We start from the raw sequence: 20,129 nt of genomic DNA on the forward strand, positions 1-20,129 counted from the left end.
GTCACCACAATCAAGCTTCGACAAAATAAGGGTGGAATGCAGGTGAAGGAGGGTTCGACGATCAGCTCCCCACGAAAGACGAGCAAGGGTTCTAAGAAGGTTCAGCCGGCTGCGACAAGCTGCCCTCAGAGAGGTAATGCGAGGTTTCCAGGACAACCCACGATCAAAGAGGAGGCCCAGAAACTTGACTGCATCACGTTCAGGGACACGCGAGCCACAGAGGTACAAAGGACGATCAGAGATGACAGAGCGTCTAGTGAAAGTGATTTGGTGGGTTCTAGTGCTGGAAAATTTAAACCCACGTGTGGCGGCCCAATCGGAAACACGGTCGACTGCATGCTGGAGAGAAACTGCAAGGAGGTGACAGTCAGCGCCTGCACAGGCAATAGCGAAGTCATCAACACAGAGTGATGACCAAATATTTGATGGAAGACTAGAGGCCAAATCACCAATAGCAAGGAGAAAAAGTGTTGCGCCCAGAACACATCCCTGGGGGACACCCCCAGCTCGGACAAAGTCCGGGGAGAGCACATCATTAACCCGAACACGGAAATGCCTGTCAGTTAAAAAGTTCTTAAGGAAGGATGGTAGATTGCCTCGAAGGCCTAAGGAGTGGGCTTGGGCTAAAATATCATACCTCCAAGCTGTGTCATATGCCTTCTCAAGGTCAAAAAACATGGCAACAACTGAGTGGTTATTCGCAAAGGCACCACGAACATACGCATCCAAGCGCAGTAAGGGGTCTATGGTAGAACGTCCCTCACGAAAGCCACATTGACGAGTGGAGAGACTGTTGTGTGTCTCCAAATACCACACCAAACGTCTATTTACTAGACGTTCCATTACTCTGCAAACCGCACTGGCAAGAGCAATGGGACGATAGTGGGAGGTTCCATGTCCCGCAGTGCCCGGTTTGCGGAAAGGGAGAACAATGGCGGACCTCCACAGCTGTGGAAGAACTCCCTGTGACCAAATAAGATTGTAAAGGCGCAATAGGACTGCAAGGGCTGACTGATGTAAATGTTGTAGCATACGAATATGAATGTCGTCAGGCCCAGCTGCCGATGATCGACAAGCTGAGTGTTGCCTCCAGTTCTTGAAGTGTAAAAGGCACATTATACTGTTCTTCTCTGAGAGAAGAAAAGTCCAAGGGTGCCAACTCTCTGGCAGACCTTGAGGAAAGAAATGAGGGGCACAGATGGAGTCCCCGAGAAATACGGACCAGATGATTGCCAATTTCATTGGCAACATCTAGTGGGTTTGCTATATCAACACCGGCAACCCGCAGAACAGGAGCCGGGTCAGGAGAACATCTACCACTCAGTTTTCGTACTCTTCTCCAGACTGCACTCATAGAGGAAGCAGAGGTGATGGTGGAGACACAATCTCGCCAGCAAGTGCGCTCAGCGTCACGGATGACACGGCGAGCGATCGCACGCTTCTGTTTAAAATCAAGGAGTCGCTCCGTGGTTCCATTGTACCGGTACCTGCCCCATGCAGCGCGCTTCAAACGTACTGCACGAGCACAAGCAGGAGACCACCAAGGCACGCATTTCCGAGAATGCCTGCCCGAAGTTTGGGGCATAGAACGAGAAGCCGCGGTGAAAACGGAGGACGAGAAGAGGTGCAAAAGCTCATCGATGGAGGACGAAGAAGGAACCTCTTTAAAAACAGTCAGGTGTGAGTAAAGGTTCCAATTTGCCTGATTAAATTGCCAGCGTGGGGCGCGAAGAGGTGGCGAATATGAAGGGGAAGTAAGAATGATTGGGAAATGATCACTGTCATGTAAGTCCGGGAGAACAGACCAAGTAAAGTCTAATGCGGCGGAGGAAGAGCAAACTGAGAGATCGATGCAAGAGAGAGCATGAGTCCGAGGATCAAAATGGGTGTGAGCACCTGTATTTAAAACATGGAGGGGGTGGGTGGCAAGAAAAGCCTCTAACTGAACTCCACGGGAATCACAGTGAGACCCTCCCCAGAGGAAATGGTGGGCACCAAAATCACCAAGCAACAGAATCGGTGGCGGCAATGACGAAACAAGGAAGGCAAAATCCGGAATAGATAATGCCCGAGAAGGAGAGAGATATAAAGAACAGAGCGTATACCACCTATGCAAGTGGATACGGGCTGCTGTGCAATGCAGCGAAGTATGAACAAATAGCTGATGGTACGGAATATCAGTGCGGAGAAGAAGGGCACTTTCATTAAAGGTCCCATCAGGAAAAGGATCTGAAGAATACAATAAATTATAGCCTGAGATGTGAGAAATAGCAGCAGAGTGCAACTTTGGTTCCTGTAAGCAAACACCAACAGGGGCAAACTGGGAGAGTAACATCTGAAGCTCACCCCGATTACCCCTGAGGCCGCGCATATTCCACCGTAAAAAGGCCATGATTGGCAATGATAAAGATACTTGAAATCCGCAGGTAAAGGTTCCTACGGACTAGAAGGGTTAGAAAAGTCCACATGCGGAGGCAGTGGAAAATGTTCAAGCAGCGAAGGAACGGTGCGCTGTGAAGAAAGGAGTCGCGCAGATGGAGCAGAGGAGAGAGAAAGAGCGGAAGGTGGATCAGTGTCCACTGATGGCTTGGTCTCTGCAATATATTCAGAGATTGCTTCAAGTGTTTCGGAATTCAGAGATGTCGCATGGGAGACAATATTGGGAATGGTAGGGGGAGGACGAGCAAAGATTGGAACTGTATTGTACTGTACCAAGGTAGGGGGGGGCGAAAGGGTGGAGGGAACTGGAGAAGCGTGGCAGGGGACAGAAGAGACAGGAACCTGGGAGGGGGCAGAAGAGGAAGAAACTTGGGAGGGAACAGGGGAGGAAGGCACACTACGAGGAGGAGGGCGAACCTCTGCACTTGCAACTGAGCCAGTGAGAGGGGAAGAACCAGGGACAGAGACAGGGAGGGCAAAATGAGGAGGTGGAAGATGGGTAGGAGGTGCTACCGGACCCCTTTTTGACTTTTGAGAAGTAGAGGGACGACTGGGAAGAGGTGTCGCACGAGGTCTCGTCGATACTGAGGCTTGTAAGAGAGAACTCGAAGAAGCGAGACTAGACTGAGGCGTTGAAGTAGGGACGTCTGAGCCGAGGACAGCAAAAGGATTAGATACAGGAGTGATTATGGGAGAGGCAACCACAGAGGTGGGTGTAGAAGATGGGACACCAGAAGTGGGGGGACGTTTTGAAACACGGGATATTTAGTGGAATGCGCAAGAGTTGTGTGGGCGTTGTTTTTGAATTAGTAGTCAAACCATACCCCCGGCCGGGATTGAACCCGCGGTCATAGAGTCTCATTACGATTTCTTGAGTCAATTAGTAGTCAAGTAAAATATTATCTGTTTAATTGACTAGTAAAAGTATGTTATATCTGTAGCACTGTTTACCTCTAATAACCTGTAGGACAGCATTTAATACGGCTACAATGCAGGTCTTGTGGCCGAGGAAGGTACACCCACTGTGATAGTCCATGTTGCTAGCAAAGTTGGACTTCCTCTGGATGAAGTAACTCTTGCCACAGCTTTAAGTGCTGCCAACTACACTACTGCTGCAGTAGGTTTGTATAATATCTGCTTCACTGTACCCAAGCACCTCTCTAACACTTATATTAACCAGGGTTCCAGATTATATGCAACATAACTAAACGTAAGATAGAGTACAGGATCATTTGGGCTATAAATTATGAATGACTATATTAAATTTAATTGGAATGTTATTAGTTACTGTTTGAAGTAATAAAGTTGTAATATTTTCAGTGTGAGATAAAAATAAGTGATTTAAAGCTCTTAACTAAGTGTGAAAATAAATGAATTCTTGTATTTAAAAACTATGGTAGAGTATTAGAGCATTCAGTAATTTTCCCCGTCTTTGATTATATAAAAAAAAAATTGAAATCCTCCGTAAACATAAACCATTTATCTGTGACATATGATGTAGACAAGTTTTAATATTATGGTTTAATAATTTGTTGAATGATAAATGCTGACTAAGTAATTTTGCAGCACACATCAAGAATAACACCAGTTGAATAAGAAACACTTGTGCAACACTGGGGAATCTTTATTGAGGAAATGTTTTGCTAGTGTCTCATTATTCAACTTATCGGTTTTCTAAACCATTTAAATGACGCCAAATTTACAAGATCAGTAGTAATGCCTACCAAATTATATATATATATATATATATATATATATATATATATATATATATATATATATATATATATATATATATATATATATATATATATATATATATATCTATATATATATATATATATATATATATATATATATATATATATATATATATATATATATATATATATATATTTATATATTATTTTATTATCACACTGGCCGATTCCCACCAAGGCAGGGTGGCCCGAAAAAGAAAAACTTTCACCATCATTCACTCCATCACTGTCTTGCCAGAAGGGTGCTTTACACTACAGTTTTTAAACTGCAACATTAACACCCCTCCTTCAGAGTGCAGGCACTGTACTTCCCATCTCCAGGACTCAAGTCCGGCCTGCCGGTTTCCCTGAATCCCTTCATAAATGTTACTTTGCTCACACTCCAACAGCACGTCAAGTATTAAAAACCATTTGTCTCCATTCACTCCTATCAAACACGCTCACGCATGCCTGCTGGAAGTCCAAGCCCCTCGCACACAAAACCTCCTTTACCCCCTCCCTCCAACCCTTCCTAGGCCGACCCCTACCCCGCCTTCCTTCCACTACAGACTGATACACTCTTGAAGTTATTCTGTTTCGCTCCATTCTCTCTACATGTCCGAACCACCTCAACAACCCTTCCTCAGCCCTCTGGACAACAGTTTTGGTAATCCCGCACCTCCTCCTAACTTCCAAACTACGAATTCTCTGCATTATATTCACACCACACATTGCCCTCAGACATGACATCTCCACTGCCTCCAGCCTTCTCCTCGCTGCAACATTCATCACCCATGCTTCACACCCATATAAGAGCGTTGGTAAAACTATACTCTCATACATTCCCCTCTTTGCCTCCAAGGACAAAGTTCTCTGTCTCCACAGACTCCTAAGTGCACCACTCACTCTTTTTCCCTCATCAATTCTATGATTCACCTCATCTTTCATAGACCCATCCGCTGACACGTCCACTCCCAAATATCTGAATACGTTCACCTCCTCCATACTCTCTCCCTCCAATCTGATATTCAATCTTTCATCACCTAATCTTTTTGTTATCCTCATAACCTTACTCTTTCCTGTATTCACCTTTAATTTTCTTCTTTTGCACACCCTACCAAATTCATCCACCAATCTCTGCAGCTTCTCTTCAGAATCTCCCAAGAGCACAGTGTCATCAGCAAAGAGCAGCTGTGACAACTCCCACCCTGTGTGTGATTCTTTATCTTTTAACTCCACGCCTCTTGCCAAGACCCTCGCATTTACTTCTCTTACAACCCCATCTATAAATATATTAAACAACCACGGTGACATCACACATCCTTGTCTAAGGCCTACTTTTACTGGGAAAAAATTTCCCTCTTTTCTACATACTCTAACTTGAGCCTCACTATCCTCGTAAAAACTCTTCACTGCTTTCAGTAACCTACCTCCTACACCATACACTTGCAACATCTGCCACATTGCCCCCCTATCCACCCTGTCATACGCCTTTTCCAAATCCATAAATGCCACAAAGACCTCTTTAGCCTTATCTAAATACTGTTCACTTATATGTTTCACTGTAAACACCTGGTCCACACACCCCCTACCTTTCCTAAAGCCTCCTTGTTCATGTGCTATCCTATATATATATACAGTGGACCCCCGCATAACGATTACCTCCGAATGCGACCAATTATGTAAGTGTATTTATGTAAGTGCGTTTGTACGTGTATGTTTGGGGGTCTGAAATGGACTAATCTACTTCACAATATTCCTTATGGGAACAAATTCAGTCAGTACTGGCACCTGAACATACTTCTGGAGTGAAAAAATATCGTTAACCGGGGGTCCACTGTATATATATATATATATATATATATATATATATATATATATATATATATATATATATATTATATTATATTATATATATATATATATATATATATATATATATATATATATATATATATATATATATATATATATATATATATATATACACAGTGGACCCCCGGTTAACGATTTTAATCCGTGCAAGAGGGGTAATTGTTATGCGAAATAATTGTTATGTGAATGAATTTTCCCCATAAGAAATAATGGAAATAAAATTAATCCGTGCAAGACACCCAAAAGTATGAAAAAAAAAAATTTTTTACCACATGAAATATTAATTTTAATACACACAAACTGAAAAAGGCATGCACACTTACATGACACTTACTTTTATTGAAGATCTGGTGATGATTGATGGGATGGGAGGAGGGGAGAGTGTGTGTTAGTGTTTAGAAGGGGAATCCCCTTCCATTAGGACTTGAGGTAGTAAGTCCTTTTCTGGGGTTACTTCCCTTCTTTTTTTAATGCCACTAGGACCAGCTTCAGAGTCACTGGACTTCTTTCGCACAAGATATCTGTCCATAGTGGCCTGTACCTCTCGTTCCTTTATCACTTCCCTAAAGTGTTTCACAACATTGTCAGTGTAATAGTCACCAGCACGGCTTGCAATAGCTGTGTGAGGGTGATTTTCATCCATGAAGGTTTGCACTTCAAGCCACTTTGCACAGATTTCCTTTATCTTTGTAGTAGGCAACTTCTTCAATTTCTCTCTCCCCTCCTCTGAACCAGTTTCCCCAGGTCTGGCCTCTTGCTCTTGAAGTTGATCTATCAGCTCATCAGTGGTTAGTTCTTCATTGTCCTCCTCCACCAACTCTTCCACATCCTCCCCACTAACCTCCAACCCCAAGGACTTTCCCAATGCCACAATGGATTCCTCAACTGGCATAATCCTCTCAGGGTTAGCCTCAAACCCTTCAAAATCCCTTTTGTCTACACATTCTGGCCACAGTTTCTTCCAAGCAGAGTTCAAGGTCCTCTTAGTCACTTCCTCCCAAGCCTTACCTATAAGGTTTACACAATTGAGGATATTAAAGTGATCTCTCCAAAACTCTCTTAGAGTCAGTTGAGTTTCTGAGGTCATTACAAAGCACCTTTCAAACAGAGCTTTTGTGTACAGTTTCTTGAAGTTGGAAATAACCTGCTGGTCCATGGGCTGCAGGAGAGGAGTGGTATTAGGAGGCAAAAACTTGATGTTAATGAATTTCATGTCCCCATAAAGTCGCTCTGCCACGTCTGTAGGATGACCAGGGGCATTGTCTAACACCAGGAGGCACTTAAGTTCTAATTTCTTTTCAGTTAGGTAATCTTTCACATTGGGGGCAAATGCATGGTGTAACCAGTTATAGAAAAATTCCCTAGTGACCCATGCCTTACTGTTTGCCCTCCACAGCACACACAAATTATCCTTGAGGACATTCTTTTGCCTGAACGCTCTGGGAGTTTCAGAGTGATACACTAATAAAGGCTTCACTTTGCAATCACCAGTAGCATTGGCACACATGAGAAGAGTAAGCCTGTCTTTCATAGGCTTATGTCCTGGGAGTGCCTTTTCCTCCTGAGTAATGTAGGTCCTGCTTGGCATTTTCTTCCAGAACAGGCCTGTTTCATCACAATTAAACACTTGTTCAGGTTTCAGTCCTTCAGTTTCTATATACTCCTTGAATTCCTGCACATATTTTTCAGCTGCTTTGTGGTCCGAACTGGCAGCCTCACCATGCCTTATCACACTATGGATGCCACTACGCTTCTTAAATCTCTCAAACCAACCTTTGCTGGCCTTAAATTCACTCACATCATCACTAGTTGCAGGCCTTTTTTTAATTAAATCCTCATGCAACTTCCTAGCCTTTTCACATATGATCGCTTGAGAGACGCTATCTCCTGCTAGCTGTTTTTCATTTATCCACACCAATAAGAGTCTCTCAACATCTTCCATCACTTGCGATCTTTGTTTCGAAAACACAGTTAAACCTTTGGCAACAACAGCTTCCTTGATTGTCTTTTTGGTGCCCACAATAGTAGCGATGGTTGATTGGGGTTTCTTGTACAACTTGACTAGGTCGGCAATACGCACTCCACTTTCATACTTATCAATGATCTCTTTCTTCATTTCAATGGGTATCCTTACCCTTATTGGTGTACGGTTGGCACTAGAAGCTTTCTTGGGGCCCATGGTCACTTATTTTCCAGAAACACCACCGAAAACACTGTAATAATATGAAATATTCCGAGTGTATGCTTGGATGTTAGCGCGGAGGCTGGCTGGTAAACAATGGCACGGGCGGCACATGTGAGGCTGGGTGAGGGCGCACATTGGACGCGTCTCGGACGAAAATCGGTGAGCGGGTTTTTAATCGGTATGCGCGGCAAAAATTTTGCGATTAAAGTAAGCGGTATGCGAAATAATCGCTATGTGATGCCATCGTTATGCGGGGGTCCACTGTATATATATATAGATATATATATATAGATATATATATATAGATATATATATATAGATATAGATATATAGATATAGATATAGATATATATATATATATATATATATATATATATATATATAAAATTCATATAGTGTTGTATACTGTATTACAATACACAGTATACAAAGTCACTTACTATTGCTGAACTATGATAAATGTATGAAAGCCATATGAAAATTTTGTGCGTTGCATAAAATTTACGAGTGCCATTATGTGTATGACATCAGGTAAATGGCACCTGGGACAGAGATGTGGCTTGCTGGGACAAGATTGTCGAGGGCCACAGCTGCATGGTTTTCAGTCATTTTATGGATTGCCTTTAAGTCTTCTAAATGAAATGGCAGGGGATCACCCCTTCTGGATCTTCCCATTGAGTGACCCCTTCTACCAAGTGAGTCACAAATATAAATACATACACAGTTTGATATGGTTCCATCCTTTCTAGATTTTCAGCATAGAACATTTTACGATAATGGGAGTGCACAGATGTTTTTTTTTTTTACTATTTTTACAAAGATATTTGTGTAAAATCAGGTTTTACAGGTAAATTCATTTGGATTGTGTTTTAACAATACACATCTTTGCTATTTTGTCCACAACATTTAAAATTCTAAGATAAAAAGCTCTTGAGGTAGAATCTTTTAATTATTAGATCAGTGATAAAGGCTTCAACAGTCCAAACTCCAAAGCCTCTCCACTTTGGTAATGTAGTATGAAAGCTTCAAGGCATTTCACCTCGAAGGAACAACATACCAGAGCACATCTGTATCATATATATTATACATAATGTAGAGCAAACTTAGAATTACTCAGGTCAGAGTGACTTATTTCCGTTGATGCCTTATTTACAGCTTACTGACAATGTTTTTAAGTGCTGCTTATTTACAGTAATATTATAATGACCATAGCATGTGCATTTAAATTCGAGTGTTATACACAGTTATTCCGCAACATTGTGATAATATGATTGTCAAATTTTTCTTATCGATGTAGCACATGTATGAAAATTCAGCAAATTATTGAGGATTTAAAAATTTTCCATGAGAGCTATAGTTTTCTGTCCTCATTTTGAAAGATGACTAGAGTGCAATAAGAAATATATTTATATAAATAAAAACACTAATTTTTGTTGCTATAGGTGTTGGTGTCATTGTGGTTAGTGAGTGCAGTGACACTCTGGTTGTTAAAGTGGCGGCGTAGTGTTGTCACAGTGTGTCTGGTGCTGGTGACACTCGTCCTGGCTGCTAGCTGGTTCATTCATACACACTACAGTTTCCATAATAAAATCTGGTGGCAGGTATGTGGTAATCTAAGTTAAATTGTCATGTAAGATGCATGGAAGCTTTACTGTACGAGTATAGTATTTTTTACAGCTCAATCTATACTATTTCTTGCCTTTTTATGCACAGTACATCAAGAAAAGATTTTTGCCAGATCTTCAGTTTTTTTTATTTCTATTATATACATGTCTTAAACAGGAATATAAGAATCTTTTAAAAAGTTATTTGGATGTAGTAATTGGAATAAACTCTACTGTACACTGTATTTACAAGAAATGTCATAAGTATGAAAATAACGCTTTCTCCGGTATTGTATATACTAATGGTTATAATCATAACCATGAATTTTAAAGGGGTGGACCAGTAAGCCCGTGAAAGTCCTCAGTCAGATGACCAAAAGCTCCAGCGGCGGGTGCTACCACCTGCAGCTCACAAGACTGCCATCCCCACAAGCCCCTTTGGGGCGGGGCAGATGGCAGACCAGAGGCCTAGCTTCTCCCTACGAGCCCCGTGAGGGCGGGGACTGTGGCTAGGCCTGGGGACACTTGGTCCCAAAGATGAGGAGGTACTTGTACCTCCTCCCATGGAAGACTTAGGTCTCGAGATACTCCCCAGATAGGGAGCCAAGGCCAGGTCACCACTACTTGGAAAAGACCCGGGCCGGGAGAATGCCGGCGAATAAGAAAAAAAAATCATGTGACTAATACCAGAGTCAGGAAACACTTGTCCTGTTTCCTGACAAATGTTATACTTATATCAGTAATGTACTGAATTATTCAGTATATAACAGAATTAACTGCATAAACCATAGTGTACTTAGCTTTTAAGGCAGATTTTAAAATAATTTTTATCACATCAACAAAAAAACTGAGCTCAACCCGTTCCGGGTGACAAGTGCCAAATGGTTGAATGAGGAAAGTCATCGCCGAAATCCCCGGAGTAGTGCAACATGATAATGTAAACTCACAAGCAAGCAAAGAATTCTAAGTTGTCGCACTAAATCAGTTTCAATCAAAAAGTTATAGAGTGCATTTGTAGTGAAAATAGGGCTTTCTGAAAGGAGAGTAGGTAACGAAAGCACTCAGTAGCTGAAAAACGTATCGAAAATGAAGCCTGCGTACTCTTTGGTCAATAGAAGAATGAAGTGAAAGGTGTTGTTCTACTGTAAATGAAACCTGACAAGTTGCACAGAGTGGCGGGGAGTCTCTCCATGTGATAGGTGTCAGTCTTGAATGGCCAATATGCAATCAAGGTAGACCCCTTTCCCAAATACAATAAAAAAATAGTCGACCAAGAGCCTAACTGTGGTTTAATCAGTCAGTTTATTTTGTTCTCTAACCTGGACCAGCAACATTGCCATCAATCCTAGATGTTCTTAGAAAACATCTGTTCTGAGTATATCTGTGAGACGGACAGGTCCTGGTCATCAGAGTGACCAGGGACCAAGCAAAAGACGATGTCCCTATGCTAGCTGAAGAGGCAGCTCAGCCAGGGTTGAATGAAAGGATGATAGGAGGCAAGGAATTTAGGCTCAGAATAACTTGCAATACACTCTGAGAGTCAAAATCTATAACAAATGAAGTAGGAAGAGAATGTAGATGACAGCTGCAAGAAGTGCATATAATTCTGCTGTGAAAATATTACACAAATCAGGTAAGCATTCTTATATTACAATATCTGGAAAAATGACTGCATATCCCACACCATCAGTGGACTTAGAGCCATCAGTGTACACAACAGTAGCATGTAAATGCATGTGAAAATAGTCAAAAAAGAGGGAGCACATATCCATAGCAGTGATATTAAACTTTAGGGGGGGCATATTCTAATCACTGGTACCTCCAAAGGGAGAATAGAAATGAAATAATACAGTGAAAAGAAAAGGAACGTAGACTTGGATAAACAACTACATAGTTTGAAGATGAAAGTTAATAGGACACGATAAGAAGAATGACAATTGAAAGTGTCAGCTTTATTATTATTATCATTATCACACTGGCCGATTCCCACCAAGGCAGGGTGGTCCGAAAAAGAAAAACTTTCACCATCATTCACTCCATCACTGTCTTGCCAGAAGGGTGCTTTACACTACAGTTTTTAAACTGCAACATTAACACCCCTCCTTCAGAGTGCAGGCACTGTACTTCCCATCTCCAGGACTCAAGTCCGGCCTGCCGGTTTCCCTGAACCCCTTCATAAATGTTACTTTGCTCACACTCCAACAGCACGTCAAGTATTAAAAACCATTTGTCTCCATTCACTCCTATCAAACACGCTCACGCATGCCTGCTGGAAGTCCAAGCCCCTCGCACACAAAACCTCCTTTACCCCCTCTCTCCAACCTTTCCTAGGCCGACCCCTACCCCGCCTTCCTTCCACTACAGACTGATACACTCTTGAAGTCATTCTGTTTCGCTCCATTCTCTCTACATGTCCGAACCACCTCAACAACCCTTCCTCAGCCCTCTGGACAACAGTTTTGGTAATCCCGCACCTCCTCCTAACTTCCAAACTACAAATTCTCTGCATTATATTCACACCACACATTGCCCTCAGACATGACATCTCCACTGCCTCCAGCCTTCTCCTCGCTGCAACATTCATCACCCATGCTTCACACCCATATAAGAGCATTGGTAAAACTATACTCTCATACATTCCCCTCTTTGCCTCCAAGGACAAAGTTCTTTGTCTCCACAGACTCCTAAGTACACCACTCACTCTTTTCCCATCATCAATTCTATGATTCACCTCATCTTTCATAGACCCATCTGCTGACACGTCCACTCCCAAATATCTGAATACATTCACCTCCTCCATACTCTCTCCCTCCAATCTGATATTCAATCTTTCATCACCTAATCTTTTTGTTATCCTCATAACCTTACTCTTTCCTGTATTCACCTTTAATTTTCTTCTTTTGCACACCCTACCAAATTCATCCACCAATCTCTGCAACTTCTCTTCAGAATCTCCCAAGAGCACAGTGTCATCAGCAAAGAGCAGCTGTGACAACTCCCACTTTGTGTGTGATTCTTTATCTTTTAACTCCACGCCTCTTGCCAAGACCCTCGCATTTACTTCTCTTACAACCCCATCTATAAATATATTAAACAACCACGGTGACATCACACATCCTTGTCTAAGGCCTACTTTTACTGGGAAATAATTTCCCTCTTTCCTACATACTCTAACTTGAGCCTCACTATCCTCGTAAAAACTCTTCACTGCTTTCAGTAACCTACCTCCTACACCATACACTTGCAACATCTGCCACATTGCCCCCCTATCCACCCTGTCATACGCCTTTTCCAAATCCATAAATGCCACAAAGACCTCTTTAGCCTTATCTAAATACTGTTCACTTATATGTTTCACTGTAAACACCTGGTCCACACACCCCCTACCTTTCCTAAAGCCTCCTTGTTCATCTGCTATCCTATTCTCCGTCTTACTCTTAATTCTTTCAATAATAACTCTACCATACACTTTACCAGGTATACTCAACAGACTTATCCCCCTATAATTTTTGCACTCTCTTTTATCCCCTTTGCCTTTATACAAAGGAACTATGCATGCTCTCTGCCAATCGCTAGGTACCTTACCCTCTTCCATACATTTATTAAATAATTGCACCAACCACTCCAAAACTATATCCCCACCTGCTTTTAACATTTCTATCTTTATCCCATCAATCCCAGCTGCCTTACCCCCTTTCATTTTACCTACTGCCTCACGAACTTCCCCCACACTCACAACTGGCTCTTCCTCACTCCTACAAGATGTTATTCCTCCTTGTCCTATACACGAAATCACAGCTTCCCTATCTTCATCAACATTTAACAATTCCTCAAAATATTCCCTCCATCTTCCCAATACCTCTAACTCTCCATTTAATAACTCTCCTCTCCTATTTTTAACTGACAAATCCATTTGTTCTCTAGGCTTTCTTAACTTGTTAATCTCACTCCAAAACTTTTTCTTATTTTCAACAAAATTTGTTGATGCAGTAATAACTCCAGGAGGCAGCTCTGATGAAAACTCACACTCACGCGAGCTTTTAAATCTCTGCACAAAATTCAATTTAAACCAGCAAATAATAGAGCCTACTAGACTGGAGAATACACTAGACCTCATCTTCACTAACAATGATGATCTGATAAGAAATGTCACCATATCAAAAACAATATACTCAGATCACAACATAATTGAGGTTCAGTCATGTATGCGCGGAGCCCCAGACCGACATAATGAGAATAGTCATGAGGGAGCATTCACCAAATTCAACTTCAATAACAAAAACATAAAGTGGGACCAAGTAAACCAAGTCCTAACCGATATAAGCTGGGAAGATATACTAAGCAACACAGACCCCAACTTATGCCTAGAACAGATTAACTCGGTGGCACTCGATGTATGCACAAGGCTTATTCCTCTAAGAAAAAGGAGGAGTAGATGTAAAATAGAAAGAGACAGGCGCTCCCTTTACAGGCGACGGAAAAGAATAACAGAGCGGCTAAAAGAGGTCAATATATCTGAAATGCGTAGGGAGACACTGGTCAGAGAAATAGCAAGCATCGAACTTAAGCTAAAAGAATCCTTTAGGAGTCAGGAATCGCGGGAAGAACTAAAAGCCATAAATGAAATCGAAAGAAACCCAAAGTATTTCTTCTACTATGCCAAATCAAAATCGAGAACAACGTCCAGTATTGGGCCCCTACTTAAACAAGATGGGTCCTACACAGATGACAGCAAGGAAATGAGTGAGCTACTCAAGTCCCAATATGACTCAGTTTTTAGGAAGCTGCTAACCAGACTGAGAGTCGAAGATCAAAATGAATTTTTTATGAGAGCCACAAAATTTGATTAACACAAGCCTATCCGATGTTATCCTGATGCCAAGTGACTTCGAACAGGCGATAAATGACATGCCCATGCACTCTGCCCCAGGGCCAGACTCATGGAACTGTGTGTTCATCAAGAACTGCAAGAAGCCCCTATCACGAGCCTTTTCCATCCTATGGAGAGGGAGCATGGACACGGGGGTCGTCCCACAGTTACTAAAAACAACAGACATAGCCCCACTCCACAAAGGGGGCAGTAAAGCAACAGCAAAGAACTACAGACCAATAGCACTAACATCCCATATCATGAAAATCTTTGAAAGGGTCCTAAGAAGCAAGATCACCACCCATCTAGAAACCCATCAGTTACACAACCCAGGGCAACATGGGTTTAGAACAGGTCGCTCCTGTCTGTCTCAACTATTGGATCACTACGACAAGGTCCTAAATGCACTAGAAGACAAAAAGAATGCAGATGTAATATATACAGACTTTGCAAAAGCCTTCGACAAGTGTGACCATGGCGTAATAGTGCACAAAATGCGTGCTAAAGGAATAACAGGAAAAGTCGGTCGATGGATCTATAATTTCCTCACTAACAGAACACAGAGAGTAGTCATCAACAGAGTAAAGTCCGAGGCAGCTACGGTGAAAAGCTCTGTTCCACAAGGCACAGTACTCGCTCCCATCTTGTTCCTCATCCTCATATCCGACATAGACAAGGATGTCAGCCACAGCACCGTGTCTTCCTTTGCAGATGACACCCGAATCTGCATGACAGTGTCTTCCATTGCAGACACTGCAAGGCTCCAGGCGGACATCAACCAAATCTTTCAGTGGGCTGCAGAAAACAATATGAAGTTCAACGATGAGAAATTTCAATTACTCAGATATGGTAAACATGAGGAAATTAAAGCTTCATCAGAGTACAAAACAAATTCTGGCCACAAAATAGAGCGAAACACCAACGTCAAAGACCTGGGAGTGATCATGTCGGAGGATCTCACCTTCAAGGACCATAACATTGTATCAATCGCATCTGCTAGAAAAATGACAGGATGGATAATGAGAGCCTTCAAAACTAGGGAGGCCAAGCCCATGATGACACTCTTCAGGTCACTTGTTCTATCTAGGCTGGAATATTGCTGCACACTAACAGCACCTTTCAAGGCAGGTGAAATTGCCGACCTAGAAAATGTACAGAGAACTTTCACGGCACGCATAACGGAGACAAAGCACCTCAATTATTGGGAGCGCTTGAGGTTCCTAAACCTGTATTCCCTGGAACGCAGGAGGGAGAGATACATGATTATATACACCTGGAAAATCCTAGAGGGACTAGTACCGAACTTGCACACGAAAATCACTCACTACGAAAGCAAAAGACTTGGCAGACGATGCACCATCCCCCCAATGAAAAGCAGGGGTGTCACTAGCACGTTAAGAGACCATACAATAAGTGTCAGGGGCCCGAGACTGTTCAACTGCCTCCCAGCACACATAAGGGGGATTACCAACAGACCCCTAGCAGTCTTCAAGCTGGCACTGGACAAGCACCTAAAGTCAGTTCCTGATCAGCCGGGCTGTGGCTCGTACGTTGGTTTGCGTGCAGCCAGCAGCAACAGCCTGGTTGATCAGGCTCTGATCCACCAGGAGGCCTGGTCACAGACAGGGCCGCGGGGGCGTTGACCCCCGGAACTCTCTCCAGGTAAACTCCAGGTAAACTCACCCACTCTCTCATTTGCTCTCTTTTTACATTGCTTCACCACTCTCTTTATTAATATGTTATTATTCGATAGGATGCAGAGTCGTGAAAGCGAACTAAATTGTATAGGCATCGAGTATCCTGATGGTCTTGTAATGAAAGGAGTTTAAATTATACATTTATAAAAGTTTTTGACTGAAGATAATCGAAAGGTACCAAGACACAGTCCAGTCCTCGATGCAGTCCTTCAATAGCATCTGATGCAGTCCTTCAATAGCATCTGATGCAGTCCTTCAATAGCATCTGATGCAGTCCTTCAATAGCATCTGAAGCAGAGGAATATACCTGATCCCCATAATTAAGATTAGATAGACCCAAGATTGTTTGTAGATAAAGAACTCGCCTACTCATTGAATCTGGCCAGTAACTGGATGCAAAAATTCAGACATACAGCCTCGACAGGCCATGGGCTTCCTGTTTCTAGTGATATATGAAGACAGAGAAAAGCCTATAGTATCATATATATGATGTATAAAATTGTGACTAATATATAATCATGCATACACATTTTATACTTTAATCAAATGCATGGTAGGAGTAATTCTGGTATGTTTAATGCAGGTATCACCATGGATGGACAAGTATATGAATGGAATACTGATGCACGACGAAAAAGTGGTGGAGCAGCCACTGCTGCTGGAAGGACTTTCCCAGAGACTTGTGGGCCACTCAGTCAAGTTCATTGCTGACCATTCACAAGACGAACAACCATTTTTTCTTTACCATTCCTTTGCTCATGTTCACACGCCAATGTTCACAGCATCACACATGGCTGGACGCAGCAAGCATGGAAGGTTTAAAACTATGGTGACTTGTTCTTATTGGTAGTGTCAAGAAATCTTCCCAATCTAATCTTTCATATTCTTATATAATCTTATATAATTCTATAATTTTTTTAAGCTCACAGAAGCACTTTGCACCTCATCTTTTAGCTTCTAATTTGCCTACATTTTTCTAGGTGGGAACATTATACCACACTTACCTAGTATACATTTTGGTCTATGTTGTAAACAGCATTTTTAGCACCTCAATGAAAATTCAGATAACTATAAATAAGTATAGACATGTAAGTGCTATTGTAGGAATAATATACAAGGTAGATATTTTTCAGTCCTTATTATTTACAACATTTTAAGTAAGTCTTAATCTAACATCTTAATTATACAAGCAGTTGGAATAATGAGCTGAAATCACCATAATAACCTACACAATATATTATGAGTGTCTTGCAGTTTCATTTATATGATCTATTGGCAATATTTAATTAATGACTAATAGATTCCTTTCTTTGATGTGTAAAATATTTAGGCTGGAATACACTGTACACCTAAATTACGGTTGAAGTCCCTTGATTTGTATTCTCTGGAATGCAGGCGAGAGAGATACATGATAATATACACTTGGAAAATCCTAGAGGGATTAGTACCAAACTTGCACACAAAAATTACTCCCTATGAAAGCAAAAGACTCAGCAGGAGATGCAACATTCCCCCAATGAAAAGCAGGGGTGCCACGAGTACACTGAGAGACAACACAATAAGTCAGGGCCCCAAGACTGTTCAACTGCCTCCCAGCATACATAAGAGGGATTACCAATAGACCCCTGACTGTCTTCAAGAAGGCACTGGACAGGCACCTAAAGTCAGTACCTGACCAGCCGGGCTGTCGTTCATACGTCAGTTTGCGTGAGGCCAGCAATAACAGCCTGGTTGATCAGACCTTGATCCACCACGAGGCCTGGCCTCAGACCGTGGGGGCGCTGACCCCTGAAACCCTCTCCAGGTATCTGTATTCTGCACATGGCCTGCTTTTGGTTTCTCTCATTTCTAGCACGGTATATGTCACTTATCTTCATAAAATTTCTTGATTGCAGATATGGTGATAATGTTGAAGAAATGGACCAAGGCGTGGGAGACATTTTGGCTGCCCTTGAAGAACATGGCTTAAATGAAAATACTATTGTTTACTTCCTTTCCGACCATGGTGGTCACCTCGAAGCTGTAGACGAGAATGACCAACGTGTTGGAGGCTACAATGGCCACTTCAAGGGTCAGTTTAGTACTTATCTATTATAGGATAGGAAAATGAATTATACAGAGTAACCATTAAAGAGTAACTCTTAGGTGATTTGTGGAAGTTCTCCTTAGAAACATCAGTAAGACTGATATTCATGAATTTACAAGAAATATTGCTGCACATACTAAAATGGCAAGTGCAGCACAAGCAATATCAGGGCCTACATCTAAATTTACGAAATTTGGTGAAATACAAAAAGTGGTGGACATCTGTAACTTGTAACTTGATTAACAGTACATGTTTATCAGTGTATTAGACCAGAGTGACTGTAACACTGAATTTACTTCACTGCAAAGTAGTTTGTGACTGAATTCATTGTGTGACTAATAGTACTGTAATTGAAATGTGTTATTTTTTAAATTATTTATTATTACTATAACTGCTTAGCTAACAGAGTGCTGGGACCTAGTCCCTGGACCCATTATATGCACTCCGGGCCCTAGGCTATTCAGATTGGCGGGGCCCCTTTGAGTTACGGGTAAGCGAAGCGACCCCTTCCAGCTTGGGGGTGGGGGGGGTCGGTGTGAGCCTGTTTAAGGTCTAATTAAATACATTCTGGCTATTTAGATTAAATTTAATAGGGAAAGTACATCAAGGCAACGAAAACCATTTACCAACAGCCATTATAACTATCTTGTTAAATCATGCATTTTAAAGAGAATAAACTCAAGACAGCATAGTATTACTTTTTTTTTTATATTTTTATTAAAACAACACAATACATTAAATAAATAAAAGAACACAGTATCAGTTCTTACTCAAAATTATAAATCTCATTGTCTAAATGAACACAGACGATTAACGTTGTGTTGTCACACCTGTCCCTCATCCCATATACATTACATCCAATGTAACTATGTTAAGTAAGATTACATCATTATTATTATAACCAAGGAAAACCCAAACCTACAATCTGCATTATTTTTTCCACTTTGTTATTTATATATTATTAATCCACATAATCTTCAAACTCCTTTACAATACTCATTATTGCCAGTGCCGACACAGCTGACACTTCTACCCCCCCCCCCTCATTATTGTCAGTGCCGACACAGCTGACACTTCTACCCCCCCCCCCGTATGTACAGTCCCCATTCTAAATAACATACATTAATTTCCTAATGAATGGTCATTGAAAACAATTTCTACTAAAATAACAGGGTCATTATAAGACATGTAGGAACGAGTCCTGCAATCATATATGTATACATATACGCATGCATATACACATACGTGTATGTGCACTTATTCATAAGAACAAACTAAATCATACATAGAAATAAATCGCTAAATGACTTGTCTGCAAATAAACTAAATATTACAATCTATGATAGAACTATACAAAGACATTGGTTCCCCCAAACACACCTACATACACAAAGTTAATGTTACTGATTAACACTCAATATATAATAGGACCTTCCATACAAAATAAGGGGATATATAAACCCCATCAAATACTTATATATTTTCGTACATAGTGCATAATGTACATATTCAATACAATAATAAAAAAAAGAGATGTATGACAAGGCTAAATCTATCTTCAGATTAAAAATATATAAGACATAACCTCACATTATACATATAAATATAAACCTTCCTATATAAAATGATTCTTA

At 41.3% G+C, this 20,129-nt stretch overlaps 1 protein-coding gene across 2 annotated transcripts in view; it reads left to right on the forward strand.

The window, feature by feature from the left end:
* LOC128686349 (arylsulfatase H) overlaps positions 1-20,129 on the forward strand; it is a 66,371-nt gene that overhangs the window by 24,142 nt on the left and 22,100 nt on the right. For both annotated transcript variants that reach the window (XM_070095469.1, XM_070095468.1), the window contains exons 4-8: positions 3,435-3,560; positions 8,770-8,933; positions 9,681-9,839; positions 16,993-17,225; positions 18,305-18,480. In XM_070095469.1, the coding sequence (XP_069951570.1) occupies positions 3,435-3,560; positions 8,770-8,933; positions 9,681-9,839; positions 16,993-17,225; positions 18,305-18,480 (858 nt within the window). The remainder of the gene's footprint in view (positions 1-3,434; positions 3,561-8,769; positions 8,934-9,680; positions 9,840-16,992; positions 17,226-18,304; positions 18,481-20,129) is intronic.

This window comes from Cherax quadricarinatus, chromosome 50 (genome assembly GCF_038502225.1).
Source record: "Cherax quadricarinatus isolate ZL_2023a chromosome 50, ASM3850222v1, whole genome shotgun sequence".
NCBI lineage: Eukaryota > Metazoa > Arthropoda > Malacostraca > Decapoda > Parastacidae > Cherax > Cherax quadricarinatus.